The following is a 19,976-nucleotide window of genomic DNA, read 5'->3' as shown; positions in this document are numbered from 1 at the left end:
AAGAACAGTTAATTTTGCTTAATCAACAACCCCAGTGGGGCCCTCTTCCGCTTCATGGTGTGCAGTCGGATGACCTCACAGCCTCGCCTGGAGCTGTGCTCGGGCTGTACATTAGGGCACTGTTCTCGCATCCTGCACCCTAAAGGAAGGAGGACCCCACTTATCCCTTTTTGTTCACTGAGCATAAACTCTAGGGCAACAACCCCTCTACCCACCAGCCAACTCAGGTGGTCCCTCGCCTAGTCTCTCACTGGGCGCGTTCTTTCTCTCAGCGAAGCACAACTCAATGGCAGAGAGTGATCGGATCATTAAGTGCAGGGCAGCAGGAGGCCCTGAAACCAACTGCACCTCTGGCAGCCCACAGTGTAGTCTTGACTTTAGAAAAGTTGGCACAGAAAGAATTTTGTCTGCTCCAAACAGATTTGTTAGATTTTTTAATAAGAACATGGAAATCCCAATCAGCCCTTCAATAAAATTACAGAAAGTGAAATTAAAAGTATTCTACAGTAAATGACTTTTATTAAAAAAAAAAAGGTAACTGTGAACATATAAACAAGGCTGCAGGGCAGTACACCCGGGAAGAGATACATTTCCCAGTGTACCTATGGGCCAGTGAATTCCATCATTTCCAAGTAGATTCTTAATAAAAACTCCACTGAGTTGTAAAGTTTTGCTGAAAATAATTCCAGACAAAACTCTAAAAAACAAAAAAACTCTTATATTGGAAACCAAACTTTCCACCCCATTTGGAAACATATGCAGTCCCAAGGGAACGCTGGCAGTCAGCAAACAGATCCTGGAGTCAGCGGTGTGCACGCAGGGAGCGCTCCACAGCTCAGACATGACACAGTTCTTTCCCAGACAACTGTTCCCTCGAGATAAGACTGAGAGGGAGGGAGAAACTAAAGGATTCTAGTAAAATGCCAATTCTTTTAAATTACGCTTTGGCTGATTTTGTGCTATAAGGGACAGCTGATTTCTAAAAATCATATCTTTCAAAGAGTTTTATTGAAAGGAAGACTAAAGTAATGTGCCTTTCCTCATAGTCCAGGAAAACAACTGTGTTATTTCAAAAGTTCTAAAAATATCTACTTTCATGAAATAGTAACTATTTCACTACAAACCTAGGTCTCACTAAATACACACGTTTCCTAATCCTGGAGCCTCCTGGGAAAAGTTGTAGGCTCTCCCTGGGTCTTGAAGACTCCATATTCACAGAGAGTATGGGGAATGGGACAGGTCAGAAGTCATGTGCAGAGATATGGCCGGGCTTCCACCAGGCACATTGTATCTCCCTACTTTACCAGTTACGACTTCCTCCGCCTCCAAACACAGTCCCACTGAGCTAGGCACAAGAGGAACAGAGAAGGAAGGTGTGCCCACATTCCTGGTTTCCATGGTCTCAAACCAGGAGATGTGCAGGAAAGCCCAGCGAAGTTCAAGCAACCTGGATTCCCAAAAGGCCACTGGATGGAATGTGGCACCCTCAGCTTCGAGTCTGAAACTGTGTGTGTGAACAGTGCGATTTTCTTGTGTCAACCTTCAGTGTTGAGGCAGCATAGAAAGAGTGGCTGGAGAGTTTGTAATACTGACCACACTGGCTTGGGGAAGGGCCTCTGCTCTTGCAGAGCCCTGCCGTTCCCTGGTAAGTGTTGTGAAAGGCCTGCTTCACAGGAGAGCTGCAAGTTCCCCATGCCTTAAGACCTTGCCAGTTTGGATTCGTGGGCCTTGAGAGTGCCAACAGCATCTTTCACTGCATGGTATATGATGTTCTTCACCTGGAGAAGAATTAGCACTGTCAGTTCAGGGCAGCTCACAAACGCAGGTCTATATCCCACCCCGACAAGCTTACTGAAAAGCTAAATGAGGACACCCCAGCTGTGTGCTTCCCAAATCAAGCCCCATGATCAGTTACAAGTCATGCAGGATATGAGGTCCACACTCAAGAAAGACTGTGTATAGCCATCATCACCCCTGTTCTCACTAGGTGTTGGACAGTGTCACTAAGCTATTATGTGGACTTCTAGTTAATCTATGCTGTGAGCCTATGAAGTACACTTATTTTTATCATAAGCCTTGTTTAAAGACACTGAGAAAATCAAGTTCCAGGGAACTGAAGCTGGGCACAGAGGCAGATGTCTATAATTCCAATGGTGGAGGTCAACCTGGAATAAAGACTGTCCAAAATACCCTTGCCCAAGACCCCACAGCAATAAACAGTGGGAGTGTGGGTAGGCAATGGGCTGTGTTTCCTATTGCATGAAGGTTGGTTCTCTTCTTCCACCTTGTGGGTTCAGTAATTAGACTCAAATGCTTTCACACACTGAGCCACCCTGCCAGCTCCCCTCCCACCCTTGAGACAGGGTCGTACTATTTAGCCAAGGCTGGCCTCTAACTTCATTTTCCTGATTTAGATTCACAAGTAATGGGATTACAAGAATGTGACAGAGGTCTAGAGTGCATGTGCACACAGTCTAAGACACATATTTTACATGTGACATCGGAAGACTTAATTAAAGTTATTAAAATAAATTGACAGGCTAAAAACTTTAAAGAACTGACAAGATGATTACTATTTCTAGGGTAGAAAAGTGAGGTAAGACAAAAAAGGAAGGACACACTGGTACTTTATGATGTTGTCTATGTACATGCGTGTATTTATTTCATGTATGTTTGACATCTTACTTCACAAAAATAGGAGGCTCTGTGATGGGCATACAAGATGCCCTGGGCCTCTACTGGTCCTTTTCTATTACTAAACAAAAACGCATTGTGAGCTGTGTTTTTAGATTTGTGCCAGGGAAAGTTGTCAATTAAACACATTTCTGCCTTTACAAAGCTAATTAAGTTTTACAATTTAGCAAACTAGCAATGAACAAGTTAAAGAACAGTTATGTCAGATGGCGAAAACCATTACAGAAAAGAACAAAGTGATCGATGGGACCTAAAAGTATCAGCAGAATTGATGCTGCTATTGTATTATTTTTAGACTTACGTTTACATGTGTGTGTACACACTGAGCATCATAGGTGGGAGTTCTCTCCTTTACCACATGGGTCTTGGAATCAGATCCAGGTTATGAGGCTTGGTAACAGCTGCTTTTGCTTGCTGAGCCATCATGCTGACCCCAGTGCTGTTCTTTATTAATTTGTAATAAACTATTTATTTTTATTTTATTGTATTGTATTGTGTGTCTGCATGTATCCCATTACATAGGCCAGTGCTTGCAGATGCCAGGGGAAGGCATCAAATCCCCTGAAACAGGAGTTACAGGCAGTTATGAGCCTTGGGAACCACACCCAGGTTCTCAGCATCAGCAGCATGTGGTTTTTATTTTTTTTTAATATTTATTTATTTATTATGTATACAATATTCTGTGTGTATGGTTGCAGGCCAGAAGAGGGCACCAGACCCCAGTACAGATGGTTGTGAGCCACCATGTGGTTGCCGGGAATTGAACTCAGGACCTTTGGAAGAGCAGGCAATGCTCTTAACCTCTGAGCCATCTCTCCAGCCCCCAGCATGTGGTTTTTTGAGACAGGATTTATGTAAAACAGCCTTGGCTGTCCTGAAACTTTTTCTGTCGATCAGGCTGACCTCAAATGAGACACCCCGCCTGCCTCTGACTCCTAAGTGCTGGGATTAAAGGCATGTGCCGCCATGCCTGGCTAGCATGTGTTCTTAACCTATGAGCCATCTCTGTAGCCCCAGATGCTATAAAAAAAAAAAAAAAAGGATGAAAGGAGGATGAAGAATTGGCTCAGTGGCTAAGGGTACATCTGTTCTCCTAGAACACTCTTAGTACCAGAGTTACTGTCCAGAAATTTGGCTCCAGAGGTTCCAATGCCTTCCCCTTCCTGTGGAAAAAAAATGCTGGGTCGTGGTGGCGCACACCTTTAATCCCAGCACTAGGGAGGCAGAGGCAGGCAGATCTCTGTGAGTTCAAGGCCAACCTGGTCTACAAGAGCTAGTTCCAGGACAGCCAGGGCTGTTACACAGAGAAACGCTGTCTGGAAAACAATCAAAGCCTTATTTATTTATTTAGTGTATATGAGTGCTCTATCTGCACGTACAACTTTATGCCAGAAGAGGGTACAAGATCCCAATATAGACAGTTGTGATCCACCATGTGGTTGAGGGGAATTGAACTCAGGACCTCTGGAAAAGCAACCAATACTCTTAACTGCTTAGCCATCTCTCCAGTCCCCCAGCAACCCACCTCACCCCACTGCCCCCACAATGCCTTCTTCTGACGCGCGCGCACGCGCACACACACACACACACACACACATATGAACAGATACATAATTAAAAAAAAAAAAAGGCAGCTGGGTGGTGGTCACTTTTAATCCCAGCACTCATGAGGCTGAGGCAGGCGGATTTCTGTGAGTTTGAGACCAGACTGGTTTACAAGAGCTAGTTCCAGGACAGGCTCCAAAGCTACAGAGAAACCTTGCCACAAAAAACCAAAAAGGCATTAAGAGCAAAAAGACAGTCTACCAGTTGAGACCTGGAAGAGGTGGGGTATGAAATCGGTACATTTATATTGTTTCTATTAATATAAGTATATATAATGTGTGTAAGAATGTCCATCTGCTCTGATTTGCAGAATAAAGGACATGGCCAAGTTCAAGTTCTCTGATCACCAGAAGGCCCACTTGTCAAAGTGTGGCTCCTCTAAGTTTAATGCAGATGAATCTGAGGACGTAGTAGTTGAGAAACCACTTATCCCCAAAGGCTGTAGAGACAAATATGTCACCAGCTGTGGTCCCAGAACAAGTGCAGGCTTGCCACCTGTGGCGCCTTCTATTGTGATGAATGACGAGTCCCACTTTTTGACTAAGTTGGGCCTGTTGTCATAGGCTTATAATTCTAGCTACTCTTGAGCATGAGGCAGGAGGATGATAAGTTCTAAGCTAGCTTGGGCTACAGAGAGTTCAAGGCCAGCTTGAACAACTTAGTAAGAACCTGTCTTGAGTTCTCTCTGCTGTTGGTCAGCAGTAAAGGACAGCGAACCGTGTGCACAGCCTGTGCACATTCAGTTCCCAGCATTGTGAACAATGTACGAAGGAACAGGACTCTCCCTCTCTCCCAAATAAAAACCTTCCACAGTATTCTCTTATATCCCCGAGCAGGGATGCAAGCCTACTCAGTTATCAACACTAGAACTCCCAAGGACTGAGAACTAGGGAATCATTACATAGGAAAAAGGTAGATTAAAAGACCCCTCCATACACACACAACACAGGGCTCACTCAGGAGTTCAGGTCAGCCTGGAACTTGTGATAACTGCACTGCTTCGGCTGGGTTATAGGCATACATTAAGATGAGTGGATAATAAATTCCTGTAAAGGAGCTGGAAATAGGAGGATCAGGAGTTCAAGATCAGCCTGGGCTACTTGAGACAGTGTTCCAAAAACAAACCAATAATCGAAACTAAAAAAACCCAACTGAAATGGTTAGGTATCTGCTGTTTCCCCGAGTCACTTCACCAGAAAACAGCCATGAGGAGAATGTGTCTTTTGTGTGTCTGTGAGCATTAATTAGATGGGAAGACAGTGTGAGTGAAGGAGAGACCATTTACCTGTAGTTTATCCTCATGATTCGTATGGGTGTTGGAGAGATGCCTGAACTCCTGTGTTAGGCGGAAACAGTGCTTCACGTGCTCTGGGGATACAAAGTCTTCTGCGACTTTAATGCAACTATACAGATTGTGAACCTGGGAAGAGGCAAGTATAGCAGGAGAATGTAGACATCAGAGATTCAGTAACTCATACAAAAATGCCAGTGGGCCGGGCGGTGGTGGCGCACGCCTTTAATCTCAGCACTCGGGAGGCAGAGGCAGGCAGATCTCTGAGTTCGAGGCCAGCCTGGTCTACAAGAGCTAGTTCCAGGATAGGCTCTAGAAACTACAGGGAAGCCCTGTCTCGAAAAACCAAAAAAAAAAAAAAAAAAAAAAGCCAGTGGGCTGTGGCAGCACATGCCTTTTGCCTTTAATCCCAGCACCTTGGGAGGAGGGCAGGTGGATCTCTGTTGAGTTTGAGACCAGCCTGGTCTACAGTGGGAGTTCGAGGCAGCCAGAGCTACAAAGTGAGACTCTGTCTTGAAAACAAAACAAACAGTTTAGGGCTAGGAGTGGTGGTACACACCCTTAATCCTAGTACTTGGGAGACGAAGATCTCTAAGTTTGAGGGCTTCCTGGCTAAAAAACAAAAACAACCGCCCCCAAACCAACCAAAGAAAACAGAAACAGCAACAACAAAACAGAAAACAACTACCATAAAACAAACAAACAAAAACCAAGCATATAAAGTTACAAGGAATAAAGTTAAAAACTATCAAGCTATGGTATTAGAGCACCCAGTCTGATCCTGCCACTGATAGCTAGACTCAAGAAACAAGCCAAGCATCAAAGCCCATGGGGCTGTGGAGCTGGTCTCCACTGTGCAACCCACCTGGTGTGGGGCTCCAGCAGGTATGAAGACAGCATCACCCAGGAACTGCACGATGGCCCAGCCTTGCACGCCATACTCCTCAAAGAGTCGCTTCCGGAGGATCTGGTCCAGATACCAACTTTGGTCATGAATTGGGTCATGATCAGGAGGATTCTCTTGGCCTTGCTCTTCTCCAACCTGAAGTTATAATCAAAATCCAAAAAAAGGAAGAATTAATAAAGTAGCCCTTCCTTGCCCATGGTTTCAAGTTTCATTTACCCACAGCCAACTGTGCTCTAAAAACACATGGAAAAGTCCAAAAGGATTTGCAAGTTTAAAAATTGTGTTATTATGGTGTTTATTATGGTGACATGAAAGACTGTCCCACTGTCCAGCACCACCTCACACTAGACATGTTGTATCCTCATCTAGGATAGCTGTTGTGTCTAGGTTCCGTTCCAGTTCAGGTGGCTATGAAAGTTTCAGAGAACACGTGTTCAAGTACTCTTTAGCATGCTTTTAATCCCAGCACTCGGGAGGGAGGCAGAGGCTGGTGAAACTTTGAATTCGAGCACAGTCTGGTCAACAGAGTGAGTTCCAGGACAGCCAGGGCTACACAGAGAACCCTGTCCTGAAAATGAACAACAAAAAAAAAGCTCCTTGTCACCTCAACATTTACTACCAGTGTGCACATATAGGGGAAAAGATGTAAGGAACCTCCTAGGAATGTACTATCCCCTAAGCACACAAAGAACACTAATATCTTCTTTATTCTGTTGAACATGTTCTAGTGTGAGCTCAGGCCTCTTGCGCATCCTGAAAGGTTTCTCAACCAATAGGTCCCTTCTTTGCTTCCCCACAGTGCTGAAGATGGAACAAAGAACCTTATGCACACTAGGTAAGCATTCTAACACCAAACTCCAAACCCAGCTTTTGTTTATTATTTATTCATTTTTGAGACAGGGTTTCTCTGTGGTCATGGGCTGGCCTGGAACTTGCTCTGTAGACCAGGTTGACCTTAATGCTCAGAGATCTGCCTGTCTTTGCCTCCTGAGTGCTAGGATTAAAGACACGCTTCACCAGGTCTAGTCAAATTTTATTTATGTATTTTATGTATATGAGTGCTTTACTTGAGCATATACTGTTTCATGCCAGAAGAGGATGTTGAATTTCATTACAGATGGTTGTGAGTCACTATATGGTTGCTGGGAATCGAACTCAGGACCTCTGGAAGAACAGTGCTCTTAACTACTGAGGCATCATTCCACACACCCCCACCCCTTTAAAAAGACTTATTTTTATTTTATGTGTATGAGTGTTTTGCTTGCATGTATGATGTAAATCTGTTTACCACATGTATGCTTTGTGCCCAAAGAGTTCAGATGATTTACAAATGACCATGAACTTCCATGTGGATGCTGGGCACTGAACCTGGGTCCTCAGAAAGAACAACACGTGGTCTCAACCGCTGAGTCATCAGCCCACCAGCCTCAAGTTCTTGCTTTTCGTTTTCTTTTTTTTTGAGATAGGGTCTCTCCAGGTAGTCCAGGTTGGCCTCTAACTGTGATCTTCCGGATACCAGCACTCAAGTACTACAGGTGTGCCTACCATGCCTTGTATAAGTAGGTCTTTACTACCAAGAGACTTCACGTGAGAGACCTTGGTGCCTGGAGCTGGGGTATAGCCCCGCTGGAGGCGTACCTTCCTGAGGAGCTCTCGGATCTTCTCTGCATCCTTGGCTGCATAGATGTGCCATAAGGCCCCTGGCTTCTCTTTTCCATCGTGAATCCTCTGCTTGGTCACCTCATCAGCATCACCTTCATCAATTGTTCTGAGGACTTCTGAAAAGAACAAAGTGGTGATGACAAAGTGAACAGTCGCATCAGGACCTTTAGTGGAGATGTCCAACCACAACAAGTTTGGTCTCTGTTCTTCTCTAGCTGAGTAATATCACGAGAATCAAAGCTTACTAGGCAGTGGTGGCGTATGCCTTTAATCCCAGCACTTGAGGCAGAGGCAAATGGATCTCCATGAGTTTAAGGCCACCCTGGACTACATATGGAGTTCTACATAGATCCTGTTTTTTTTTGTTTTTTTTTTTAAAATCAAAACTCATATTGGGGCTGATGAGATGGCTCATCAGGTAAAGGCTCTTGCCATCATGTCTGCTGACCTGAGCTGGATGCCAGTGACCCGTGTGGGGGAAGGGAAGAACAACAGGGTCTCACTGTACCCTAGGCTGGCCCAGAATTCACAATGTAGACCAGGCTACTCTCTGAGATCCACCTGCCTCTTCCTTCCAAGTGTTGGGACTAAAGGTGTGCATGATCACTCCCAGCTTCTTATGGAAATCAAACTCTGGTCTTCATGCTATTGACACTTTACTTCAGTAAAAAAGATGACACTTTATGTTTCATCTTTGTGCATACGACCTGGCTTTGCCATTTATTATTCTACAGTTGATATGACTAATAAGTCAAGCAGATGGGTCAGTCCTGTCTTTTTTTCCCTTCATTTTATGAGACAGTTTTCTCTGTGTAGCTGTCCTGACTGTCCTGGAACTCGCTTGGTAGACCAGTCTGGCCTTAAACTGAGAGACCCATGTGCCTCTGCCTCCCAAGTGCTGGGACTAACAGAGTGCACCACCACTATCCAGAAGTCCTTTCTTATTATTTTTTTTTAAAGATTTATTTATTTATTATGTATATAACATTCTGCCTCTATGTATGCCCGCACACCAGAAGAGGGCACCAGATCTCATTACAGATGGTTGTGAACCAACATGTGGTTGCTGGGAATTGAACTCAGGACCTCTGGAAGAACAGACAGTGCTCTTAACCACTGAGCCATCTCTCCAGCCCTTCTTCTTTCTTTCTTTATTTATTTTTCTTTTTTTTTTTCTTCTTTTTTTTTAATATTTAGCAGGTGCCAGAGGGCATCAAATTCCTTGGAGTTGGAATTACAGAAGGTTGGGAGCTCTTGTGGGTCCTGGGCACTAGATTCAAGGGGCACTGCACTTTTAAGCAATGTGACAAGGCCCCAGTCCTCTCTGTCCTTTCTTTGCCAGACTTCATATTTGGACATTCCCTGAAAGGCAAGAATCCAGTCAAAAGTTTCCAAGCAGCACTTTGCTAGAACTTCCCGTTGTCTAACAATATCCACCAGGTACACACTAAACCTGGAAGAAACTTTCATTGGTTACTCTACTTCTTAGGAGAAGCCACATTAAAGCAATTTTTCTAGAACTCCTACCTTCATCATGAGCACCCTCCCCGACGGGAATCCCAACATACACCATCACGTTAACAGCATCAGACACATCTAAATGCAGGTTTGTTGTGCCAACTCTTCTGTCTTCTGCTGTTATCAAGCCTAAAGGTGGGAGGAAAATATGAAAGATGAACAGGTGCTATTACAAAGGACCCATGTCAAGCCTGAAAATGTGCTCTAGAAAGTCCTTAAAGAGATGCCCCGGGGAGAGGGAGTACCTGTTTATCAAGAAGGCAGTCCAGCAGTAGAATGCTGACTAATGTGCTCAAGCCCTAGGTTACATCTCTAGTACACAGAGGGAGGAGTGGAGCCAGGCAGGGAGGTGAGAGGGGAGGAATGAGCATCAGCTAAAGCATTCTTCTTTATCTTTTATACAGGTTAAGACTAATTTCTAGCTTGGTCCACATAGCATCAACATCCATCATGAAACCAAGCCACTTTTGAAAATGGTCCATTTCTTGAAATTCAAAACATACAGGCATTAGGGACATTCAGACAGAACTCTATTTTCACAGTATTTTATTTTTGGTCATTTTTGAACTTAATAGAATACAGGTATGACAGCAAGGAAGCTGGTATTCTTTAGTTTTCATAAAACTAAAGAATAAAACTAAGGATGTGTCTGCTGGAGTAGAATTTTTGAGTTTTTGTTTTGTTTTGTTTTTCGAGACAGGGTTTCTCTGTATAGTCCTGGCTGTCCTGGAACTTTGTGTAGACAAGGCTGGCCTTGAACTCACAGAGATCTGCCTGTCTGGGATTAAAGGTGTGCACCACCACCACCTGGTGAGAAGAAACTGTTTCTAACAGATATGCAAGCTTATGAACATTACACCAATCAGTGCGAAACATTCAGAACTACCCCCTATCATGTCTGTATATGAATGAGAACAGCAGTCCCCAAAGAGTTGATTCTGTCCTCCCCCTCATACCATAGGCGTTGTACATCTTGGGGCCCAGATCAGGCCTTACAAAGTAGCTGGGTAGCCTAGAAGCGAGGTTGAGCCTGCCATCCCGTTTGGTATATTCTGGAAGAGGAAGATTCTCCATCAGATCCTCAAACCTAAGAAAGGGCAGGAAGGAAGACAAAGAAGAGCATTCACTTCTCTGTGATTATGCTGTGTTGGTTTCAGCCAGGCATAAGCCCCTGAGGACGGCAATCCCTGAAGTCACTAACCTTGTTGGCATCATGTCCCGAAAATCTTCCCCAGGGGGCCAGTCTTTGAGTTTGAGCACCATTGGCTGCCCATCTTCTGACCGCAGTCTCTCTAGAAAACAGACAACATTCTCATAAACCCCTACTGCTACTCTTCGCAGGACCAAGTCTCTGGAGATGAGCCTCCTATTTCACTGTCTCTGCACCTCCTGTAGTAGTATGTGCACTATCTCTCCATTTTATAGGACTCTTGCTCCCTTCCTCAGTGCAACAGAGCTCCATGTAAGCCATATGCTCCCCGAACTGCAGACCTGTTCTGGGAGCCACAGGACTGCCATGCAGCTGTGTAGAGCTGGCATTAAGACAGAAGGCTCCTCCCAACAAGAGGATACAGTTTGTTATTTCAGGTACAGGACCAAGTATTTAGATGCTTACTACCGTTGTCACTGTGTAACCAGAAAGCAAAGTTACTTACTGCATATAATCTCAAAGCCATCCCAGAAATCCCGAACTTTGACATCAGAAATGATAGCACAGTTCCGGCAGTTCACCAAGTCCACATCCTGGTCTCCAAATTCCTGGCTAAAGGCTTCTGGCTTCCAGAGTTCAGACTTGAGCTTTTTATGTACCCCTGACACTAGCACTGGCTGTGGAAACAAAGATAACCCATCAGAACCATCTAGGAATATTGCTCTCATGAAAATTGATTGTTTTTCTCCAGAATGTAATCTACAGATTCCCATATATTAGTTAAAGACAATGGAAACTGTCTCTACTCTATTATTATTCTAGTCTCACTCTGGGGGAACATCCTCCGAAGAAACTTTTCTTTCTTGGCGAAGAGACATTGATGGCTAATGCAACCTTGAGAACACTGCCTCACAGTACAATGCAAACCAGCTGACTCCATAAGCTCCTGCTAAAGCATAAGCGCTATGGAGCACCATCACATTATCAAACGCATCACTAAAGACTCAAGTACTTACCCAGAACCCTACCACTCAGCTCCCACCTTCACACTACAAGCACTGCACTCAGGGTTCTCCTCCAAGGGTGTCAGCTCAGCACCCACTGGAGTTTCAACCGCCCTTTACAAATACCAAGCACAAAGTGTTCTTAGGGATTTCCTTGACTCTGTTTTGTTTTTTGAGATAGGGTTTCTCTGTGTAACAGCTCTGGCTGTCCTGGACTGCTGTTTGTAGACCAGGCTGGCCTTGAACTCACAGAGATCCACCAGCCTCTGTCTCCCAAGTACTTGGATTAAAGGTGATTGTCACTACCACCCAGCTTTCCTCGATTCTGAAAAGCAAAGTCAACTAGAAACAGAAGGATATCCTCAATGAATTTACTATATACATAATTTCCTGGCAGAAGACCTTCTAGACAGGCCTGGGATTATCCTGCCAGGCAAACAGCAGGCTATAAAATCAATTCAGTGTTTCTTACCTGGCCTTGTTTCCAGCATTCTCGGAAGATCTTCCAATTGTTTTTGTTGCTGGGGTCATGAAGACACAGAAGCCTCCCATCACAGAGCCAGGAATGAGAGGTATGGGGGTCTAGCACATTTAACCCCATCACCATCTCCTTCACTTCCTTTTGGGTATCAGTCAAGTTGCAGGACCGCTTTGAAGAATCTGAGGTTTTCTTATTTTCCACCACCGAGGCGATGATATGGTCGAGGAAGTTGGGCAGGCTGGCTTTGTTCTTCAATCCCTTCACAGACAAACCCTCAGGTGAGCTTGACTCAAGCACCATGATAACATTAACAAAAAAGAGGACTGTCTCACAGTTATAGTTCCAGGCTTTAATCTATCCAATTAATAAGATGTCTTCTGTAATTGCAGGGAAGACATAAAGTCACTAATCTTTAGTATCTTAAATTCCTTGACCTTTAGCATTTTCTTACATTTATGAAAGAACAGAAAGATTTTTTGTTTTTGTTAAGACAGGGTTTCTCTGTGTAGCCCTGGCTGTCCTAGAACTCGCTCTGAGACCAAGATGGAAACCTGCTTCTGCCCCGTGCTGGGATTAAAGGCATGTACCTCCAAGCCCGGCAGGAAGATCTCTTAAGACCCGGGAAACATATCTCTAGCTTTGAACTCTGTGTTAAGTACATGCATGTAGACTACAGAGGTCATAAAACACTAAGTGATTTATAAAGGTTAGTTCAGGAAAATCTCTCTTTGGATGGTATGCCTGGGAGATACTGCAATTGTACCTGAGCAGACTTAACAAGGCAGTGGTTTTCTGGGCCGGTGAGATAGATTGGCAGGTAAAGGTGCTTGCCACCAAGTCTGAGGACTTCATTTCTACCCTGGGACACACAAAGGAAAGATGGGGAGCAGGTGAGTGCCCACTCAGGTAACAGAAGGGCAGTAGTTTTCTGCCACAGAACATTTACCTTAGTAATCACTATCTAAGAACCATATACTCCAAAAGTGGTCTCTTTTCTTTCCAGTCCTTTTGTTACCATCTACTTTGAATTTCTCCCACTTCAGCTGATGGGAAAGCTGGGAAAGTCACAGAATAGAGGACTCGTATAAATCTGACAATCCTGTCTCAAGTACTATCCACTTATCCACTTATCATACAGTGGGGTGTGGTGGCAGGTGGGTCTCTGTGAGTTCAAGCCTAGTCTTGTCAACATAGCATTCCCAGCCAGGGCTACACAGTGAGACTCTGCCTCAACCAACTAAAAACATATAATCACACAATGTTCTGGTTGAAAAAAAAATTAGAAAAGGAAATGGGGGTATTCATAAGTACAACATATATTTTTGAAATAAATGACCTACAAGGTATAAATAAACACTAAGAAACAGGAAAGAAAACTGTAGAACAAACGTGTAAAACAGAAGAAAACTATATACATATAACATTTCTGAAATGACACTCAAGAAATAAATGCTGATGCTAGGCAGGTCAGATAGTTCAGCAGGTAAACAGACACTTGGTGTCAAGTCTGGTTGCCTGATTACTACTACCCACCAGATGGGAGAAGTGACTCCCAGACTTCTCTCTCTCTCTCTTTTGCGCGCACATGCACACACACACACACACACACACACACACCACACGACCTGAAAAAAAAAAAAGAGAGAGAAACAGAAACCAGGAAGACCTCTTTTTCACAGCACTGATTAAAAACAATACTGTACAAGTACCGTGACGCTAATGATATGTACTAGTGAATAAAATGCCTTCGCAAAGGTGAGAGTATACAATAGAACATATTATGATAAGTGCTATGAAAGCAATTATGTGTAGAGGATGGGAGTGTAGCAAAAACCCAGGTGAGGTTGTAGATGGACACTTACTGCTGAGGACGCAGAGAAAACAGGTGGGAAGGGTATGCCTGTGTCCAGGGGGGTTTGAGGAAGTTTTCCGGGTCCAGAGTGAAGGAGGTCTCGAAGGCTAGAACCCTCAGTTTTGCTGTTGGAGGCAGTGGGACCCAGTAACAGACTGTTAAAAAGCTTTGGAGTCAATGGAGAGACCTTTGCAGTGGAGTTGAATGAGTCCAGCCCAAAGGGTGAATGAGATTCTTTATTGAGCACCGACCTCAGGGACCCTGCTTCTGTAAGACCATAAAAAGAGAGAGCATTAGACAGGGAGGAACAGTCTGCAGACACCGACTCTCCCAACACTCCTAGGAAAGGTGCCCGCCCACCCCACCCAGCCTCCAAAATGAAAAGCTATGAACGCAGGTTTCAGGGATACAGAAAAATTCTCTACTTCTTTCTTCTTCTCTGTTTGGATCACAAAATTCCCTTTTTCTCATCTACCTTTTATCTTCTAAGACATTTTACGTGGTCTCCAGATCTCTTGAACTGGAATTGTCAGTGATGCTTGTTAAAAATGGAGGTCAATCCTTATCACAAGAAATTCTAACTTAATGGTTTCAAGTGGGATGAAAGAATGTGCATCTGAAAAACAATTCCCAGGTGGTACTGAAGCCCATTTAAAAAGGCTGCTTGGCAAGTCTGTGAGTGTGAGGCCAGCCTGATCTACAGGGATCACACAGAGAAACCCTGTCTCGAAAAACAAAACAAAACAAACAAAAAAGGGCTGGAGAGATGGCTCAGTGGTTAAGAGCATTGCCTGCTCTTCCAAAGGTCCTGAGTTCAGTTCCCGGCAACCACATGGTGGCTCACAGCTCACAACCATCTGTAATGAGGTTTGGTACCCTCTTCTGGCCTGCAGACATACAGACAAAATATTGTATACATAATAAATAAATATTTAAAATATATATATATAGGCTGCTCCTTTCAAGGCCAGTTGAGCCCTGCTTCAAAATAATCAGCTTTTCTAAGTCTTGCTGTCAACTCTGGCTGCAGAAATGAACCAGGAGGGAAAGAAGTTCACTAAAAACCTCAATTCTGATCAAGGAGGTCTAGGTAAGGACCCAGGATCGCTCTACTTTATATTCAAACAAACAAACAAACTCAAACAGAAGAGAATCACTCATGCTGTATGATCAGCCAGAGAAAAGAAGTGGCACTTTTCTAGAGGTGTATGGTTACAAGTCAGTTTGAAAATCAAACAAACAAATAAATCATAGAATAACCCAATTTTCCTCCCACAAGGCATGGGCAGTTTATCTCACCTTTTGTTTCTTCTTTAGCCTTCTGAGTTGCTAAATCTGCCAACCAATGCAGGGCAGAAGAGGGAGGGGCCGTGTCAGGGCACGGGGGCCTGATGGCTTTTAGTTCACTATTGCTATTTGATGCAGGGCCTTCTGCTCTTAGAGACTCCTCAGACCTGCTGTCAGTGCTGGGGCCTTTGGGGACTTGGTCCGGCTCTGGATTTATGATCGCTGCAGCTCCACCTCCGCCCGAGAAGGTCGTTTCGTTTCCAGAAGAGGCACTAGGGGTTATACTGGGGAGCTGAAGCAGGGACGGTGAAGAGTACCAGTTAGAAGCGCTACAGGGGGAGGGTTTGGTAGAACTGAACATGGCTACCAATGGCTGTGACACTACACCAGTCTGGGACGAATAACATTAACTGTCTCAAACAATGTTATTTTATCCACACTTAATGAGTCTACAATGTGCCAGCAGTTTACACTAGGTTCTGTAGAAACCACTAAGACTCGAAATTCATTACTTAAAGTATGTTTTAGATCACTTCTACAACAGAAAAACCAGAGATTAAAAATTAATCCTATAGGGGCTGGAGAGATGGCTCCTTGGTTAAGAGCTGACTGCTCTTCCAGAGGTCTTGAGTTCAATTCCCAGCAACCACATGGTGGCTCACAACCATCTATAATGGGATCTGGTGCCCTCTTCTGGCAGGCGTACACACAGAGGACTTATTCACCCAAAAATAAATAAATAAATAAATAAATAAGTAAGTAAGTAAGTAAGTAAGTAAGTGAGTGAGTAAGTAAGTAAATGTATGTATGTTGATTCCATGAAACCATTTTGGGGATGAAAAGAGATAAAATGTAAGTTATAGATGAGTTTTATTTGTTGTTTTGACTTTGCTCCTGAGAAGTAGTCTTGATACACTGCCCAGAGAGGCTTCAAAACTCACAATTCTGTCTGTCACCTCAGCACCCTGAGTAGTTAGAATTGATTATTATATTTTTTAAATATTTATTTATTTATTATGTATACAATATTCTGTCTGTGTGTATGCCTGCAGGCCAGAAGAGGGCACCAGACCCCATTACAGATGGTTGTGAGCCACCATGTGGTTGCTGGGAATTGAACTCAGGACCTCTGGAAGAACGGGCAATGCTCTTAACCTCTGAGCCATCTCTGATTATTTTTAAAAAGTCTTCTTTTCCTTTTAAACTTAAAGCACTGATTCTGTTTTAATTGGCATATAAAGTGACAGGTCCCTATGGCATCTTAACACACCTAGTTTTGCCCGCACACCCCAGCCCTGCTCTCACTTTCCCACCACCACCCCCAACCCCGAGTCCTGCCCTTTCTGGAACTAATTCTTAAATAAATAAAATATTAAAAAGAACCCAAAATAAGAGAGAGGGAGGGGGAGGGAAGGAGGGAGGGAGGGAGGGAGGGGGAGGGGAAAGTGAAACTAATTCGTCTCAGTTGTGACCCCACACTCTGTACCTGTGACATTCCGTTGGTGACAGCAGGTCTCAACACAGATTTGTTTTGCCGACTAATACAAGGGCAGTTTGCTTTAATTCCCCACTTTCCCCGGGCAGCATGTACCATGTCTCCAATGTTGTACAGCGCTAGGGGAGAAGGAAACAGTAAGGACCACTGAACACTTGCCCGTGTCACAGCGTACTAAGGCTCTTACTTTGTTATGAGACAGGGCACCCGTGGACCCAGGTTGGCTTTCAGCTCCTGAATCCCCCCAGAACTGGAGTTATAGGTGGTTGTGAGCTGTCCTATGTGGGTGCTGGGAACTGGACCTAGGTATTCTGCAAGAGTAGCAAAAGCTCTCAACCACTGAACCATTTTTTCCAGCCCTTAGCTAGATTTTTTTTTTTTTTCTTTTTTTTTTTTTTTTTTTTTTTCTTTTTTTGGTTTTTCGAGACAGGGTTTCTCTGCAGCTTTCTTAGAGCCTGTCCTGGAACTAGCTCTTGTAGACCAGGCTGGCCTCGAACTCACAGAGATCCGCCTGCCTCTGCCTCCCGAGTGCTGGGATTAAAGGCGTGCGCCACCACCGCCCGGCTAGATTTTTTTTTTTATAAGCCCAAAGCCAGAAGTCTGGTATGACGGTTTATTATTATTGTCAGCTTGATCAAATTTAGAATCACTATGGTAACACAACTCTGAGTGTGCTGAGGCACATTTCCAGAAAGGTTTAAGGGAAGAGAAAGGACCATTCTCAGTGTGGGTGGCGAGATCAGGAGGATTTGAGGCCCAGAACTGAATACAAAGGAAAAGCAAGACGAAGCATTTAACTTCCGAATCCTGACTCTGAATATAACCCTTAAGTGACTTTTCTCAGAATTTTGTCCCAGCAATGAGAAAGGTAGCAACAGATTTAGTGACTGCTACTGCTTTCTTTTACTCTGGCTCAGCTAACCATTCCACTGTTCCTAAATTCAAGGCCTGCTTACACTAGATAAAATCACTTTCTGTAGGTGGGGATGTGGCCTCAGGGTCATTCCAGGATGTAGAAAATAGCATGTGGTGGCAGACTCTTGTATTCCCAGTACTTAGAACTGGGAGACAAAAGGATCCTAACTGCAAGAAGCTTATTTACATAGTGACTTCCAGGCCAGTCTGTGCTAGAGTGAAACAGCAGTTAACAGTGCTTCCTACTCCTCTAGGGGACTTGAGTTCAGTTCCCGGTCTCAGGTCAGAGAGTTCAAAACTACTGGTAACTCCAGCTCCAGGGCATTGGATACCCTACTTCCCCTATTTCTGAGCTCCATGGGTGCTTGCACATAGACATACCATAAAGACATAAATAATATAAAATTAAAATAAATCTTTGAAAAATTAAGGAAAATGGCTGGAGAGATGGTTCAGAGGTTAAGAGTACCACCGACTGATCTTCCAAAGGTCCTGGTTCAATTCCCATGATAGTTTACAACCATTTACAATGACATCTGTTGCCTTCTTTAAATAAATCTTAAAAAAAAAATTAAGGGAAAAAATGCTAAAACAATGGGGCTGAAGAGATGACCCAGAGGTTAAAAGCACTGGGTGCTTTTTATAGAGTACAGGGTTCAATTCCCAGCATCTACACAGTGACTCGCAACCCTTTGTAATTCCAGGTCTAGGGGATCTGATGCCCTATTCTAGCCTCCATGGGAACCAAGCATGCAGGAGGCAAACATATACGCAGACACACATGCACGGACAGACACACACACAGAGACACACACACAGAGACACACACACACACACACACACACACACACACACACAGTAAGTAGACAAAAATTTAAAAGACTAAACAAAACAAGGAGCCAAATAGTTCTCTGTGAGTTGAGGCCTGCCTAGTTTATACATCAAGTTTCAGGCCAGCCAGGGTTACACAGTGAGACCCTGTCTCAAACACACAGACAGAGCGACTAAACCACACTCAGGCTAGGGATAGAGCTCTGTGGTAAAGTGCTGATCTATTGTGTAAAAGACCAAGAGTTCAATACTCATCACTAAAAAACCAAAACAAATAAGCACATAGCACTTTTTAACCCAATCTCAAAACAGAATTACTTACCTGTGCCTGGGATGATCTGTGTAGGCATGAGGTTTTCTGGTTCATGGGACTGCCCCTTGGCACACTTCAGCCAGGAGAAAACTTCTTCATCGCCCATTTCTTCTGTGTCTGAAACAGAAATTAATTACTTATTTTATGGGGTCATAGATGGATCTTTTTCAGTGAGCAGAAGTTTCAGAACCTTAACGGCCAATTTTCGCATGGCCAAAGAAAGTAGAGCTAACTTAAAAAAACTAAAAATTACAATCTGCTTTACTGTGTAACACTTCATAAAAAACATAAATCAACAATCTAAAGCAGATCACTGTTTCCTCTACAAACTTTGCTCTTCATAGCTTTCTTTCAATCTTAGCCCCAACTGTTCTGATTGTTGGATGAGGTCTCATGCAGCTAAAGTAGCTGCAGACACTGATCTCCAGCCTCTACCTGACAAAGGCAAATGTTACAGGAATGACTGACCACATCTGCCACACCCAGGCAAACACTACCAACACAGTGACATCCCTAGTCCTACTCAATCTTGTAATACTGAATTTTTTGTTGTTTGTTTTTGTTCTTTTGAGACAGGGTTTCACAGTAGCTATGGAGTCAGTCCTGGAACTCGCTTTGTAGACTAGGCTGACCTTGAACTCTCAGAGATCTTCCTGCATCTGCCTCCCAAGTGCTGGGATTAAAGGTGTGCGCCACCAGGCCCAGCTCTCACACTGAACTTTTCCTTGATGAATTTCATATAAATAGATGTATACAGGATAAAGTCATCTGTATTGGGCACCACTTAAGACTTTGTTTTGTTTTAGCCAGGATTGTGCTATAGAGTAGAGAGTGTACTCGCGCTCAGGCTGTAGTCCAGATTGGTTTCAGATGCATAATCCTCCTGCCCCAGCACTGCCTGGTGTAAATAGGTCTCCTGAGATAGGATGGATCTCAGGCTGATCTCAGACTTGCTATGTAGCCAAAGTCAG

General features: G+C 43.9%; 1 protein-coding gene across 1 annotated transcript in view; it reads right to left on the bottom strand.

Moving 5' to 3' along the window:
- Positions 1 to 417: 417 nt before the first annotated feature.
- The window catches only part of Kdm3b (lysine demethylase 3B), a 62,084-nt gene continuing 42,525 nt past the window's right edge, over positions 418 to 19,976 (bottom strand). The window contains 13 exon segments of the mRNA XM_038332057.1: positions 418 to 1,778; positions 5,585 to 5,719; positions 6,456 to 6,632; positions 8,136 to 8,275; positions 9,687 to 9,806; positions 10,634 to 10,764; positions 10,879 to 10,969; positions 11,333 to 11,504; positions 12,304 to 12,570; positions 14,175 to 14,431; positions 15,464 to 15,743; positions 16,938 to 17,065; positions 19,015 to 19,122. Coding sequence (XP_038187985.1) covers positions 1,698 to 1,778; positions 5,585 to 5,719; positions 6,456 to 6,632; positions 8,136 to 8,275; positions 9,687 to 9,806; positions 10,634 to 10,764; positions 10,879 to 10,969; positions 11,333 to 11,504; positions 12,304 to 12,570; positions 14,175 to 14,431; positions 15,464 to 15,743; positions 16,938 to 17,065; positions 19,015 to 19,122 — 2,087 coding nt within the window. The 3' untranslated portion in view covers positions 418 to 1,697.

Source organism: Arvicola amphibius, chromosome 5 (genome assembly GCF_903992535.2).
Source record: "Arvicola amphibius chromosome 5, mArvAmp1.2, whole genome shotgun sequence".
Classification (NCBI taxonomy): Eukaryota; Metazoa; Chordata; class Mammalia; order Rodentia; family Cricetidae; genus Arvicola; species Arvicola amphibius.
Note: the sequence above shows the minus strand (reverse complement) of the source record. Positions and strands in the feature narration are given on the sequence as shown.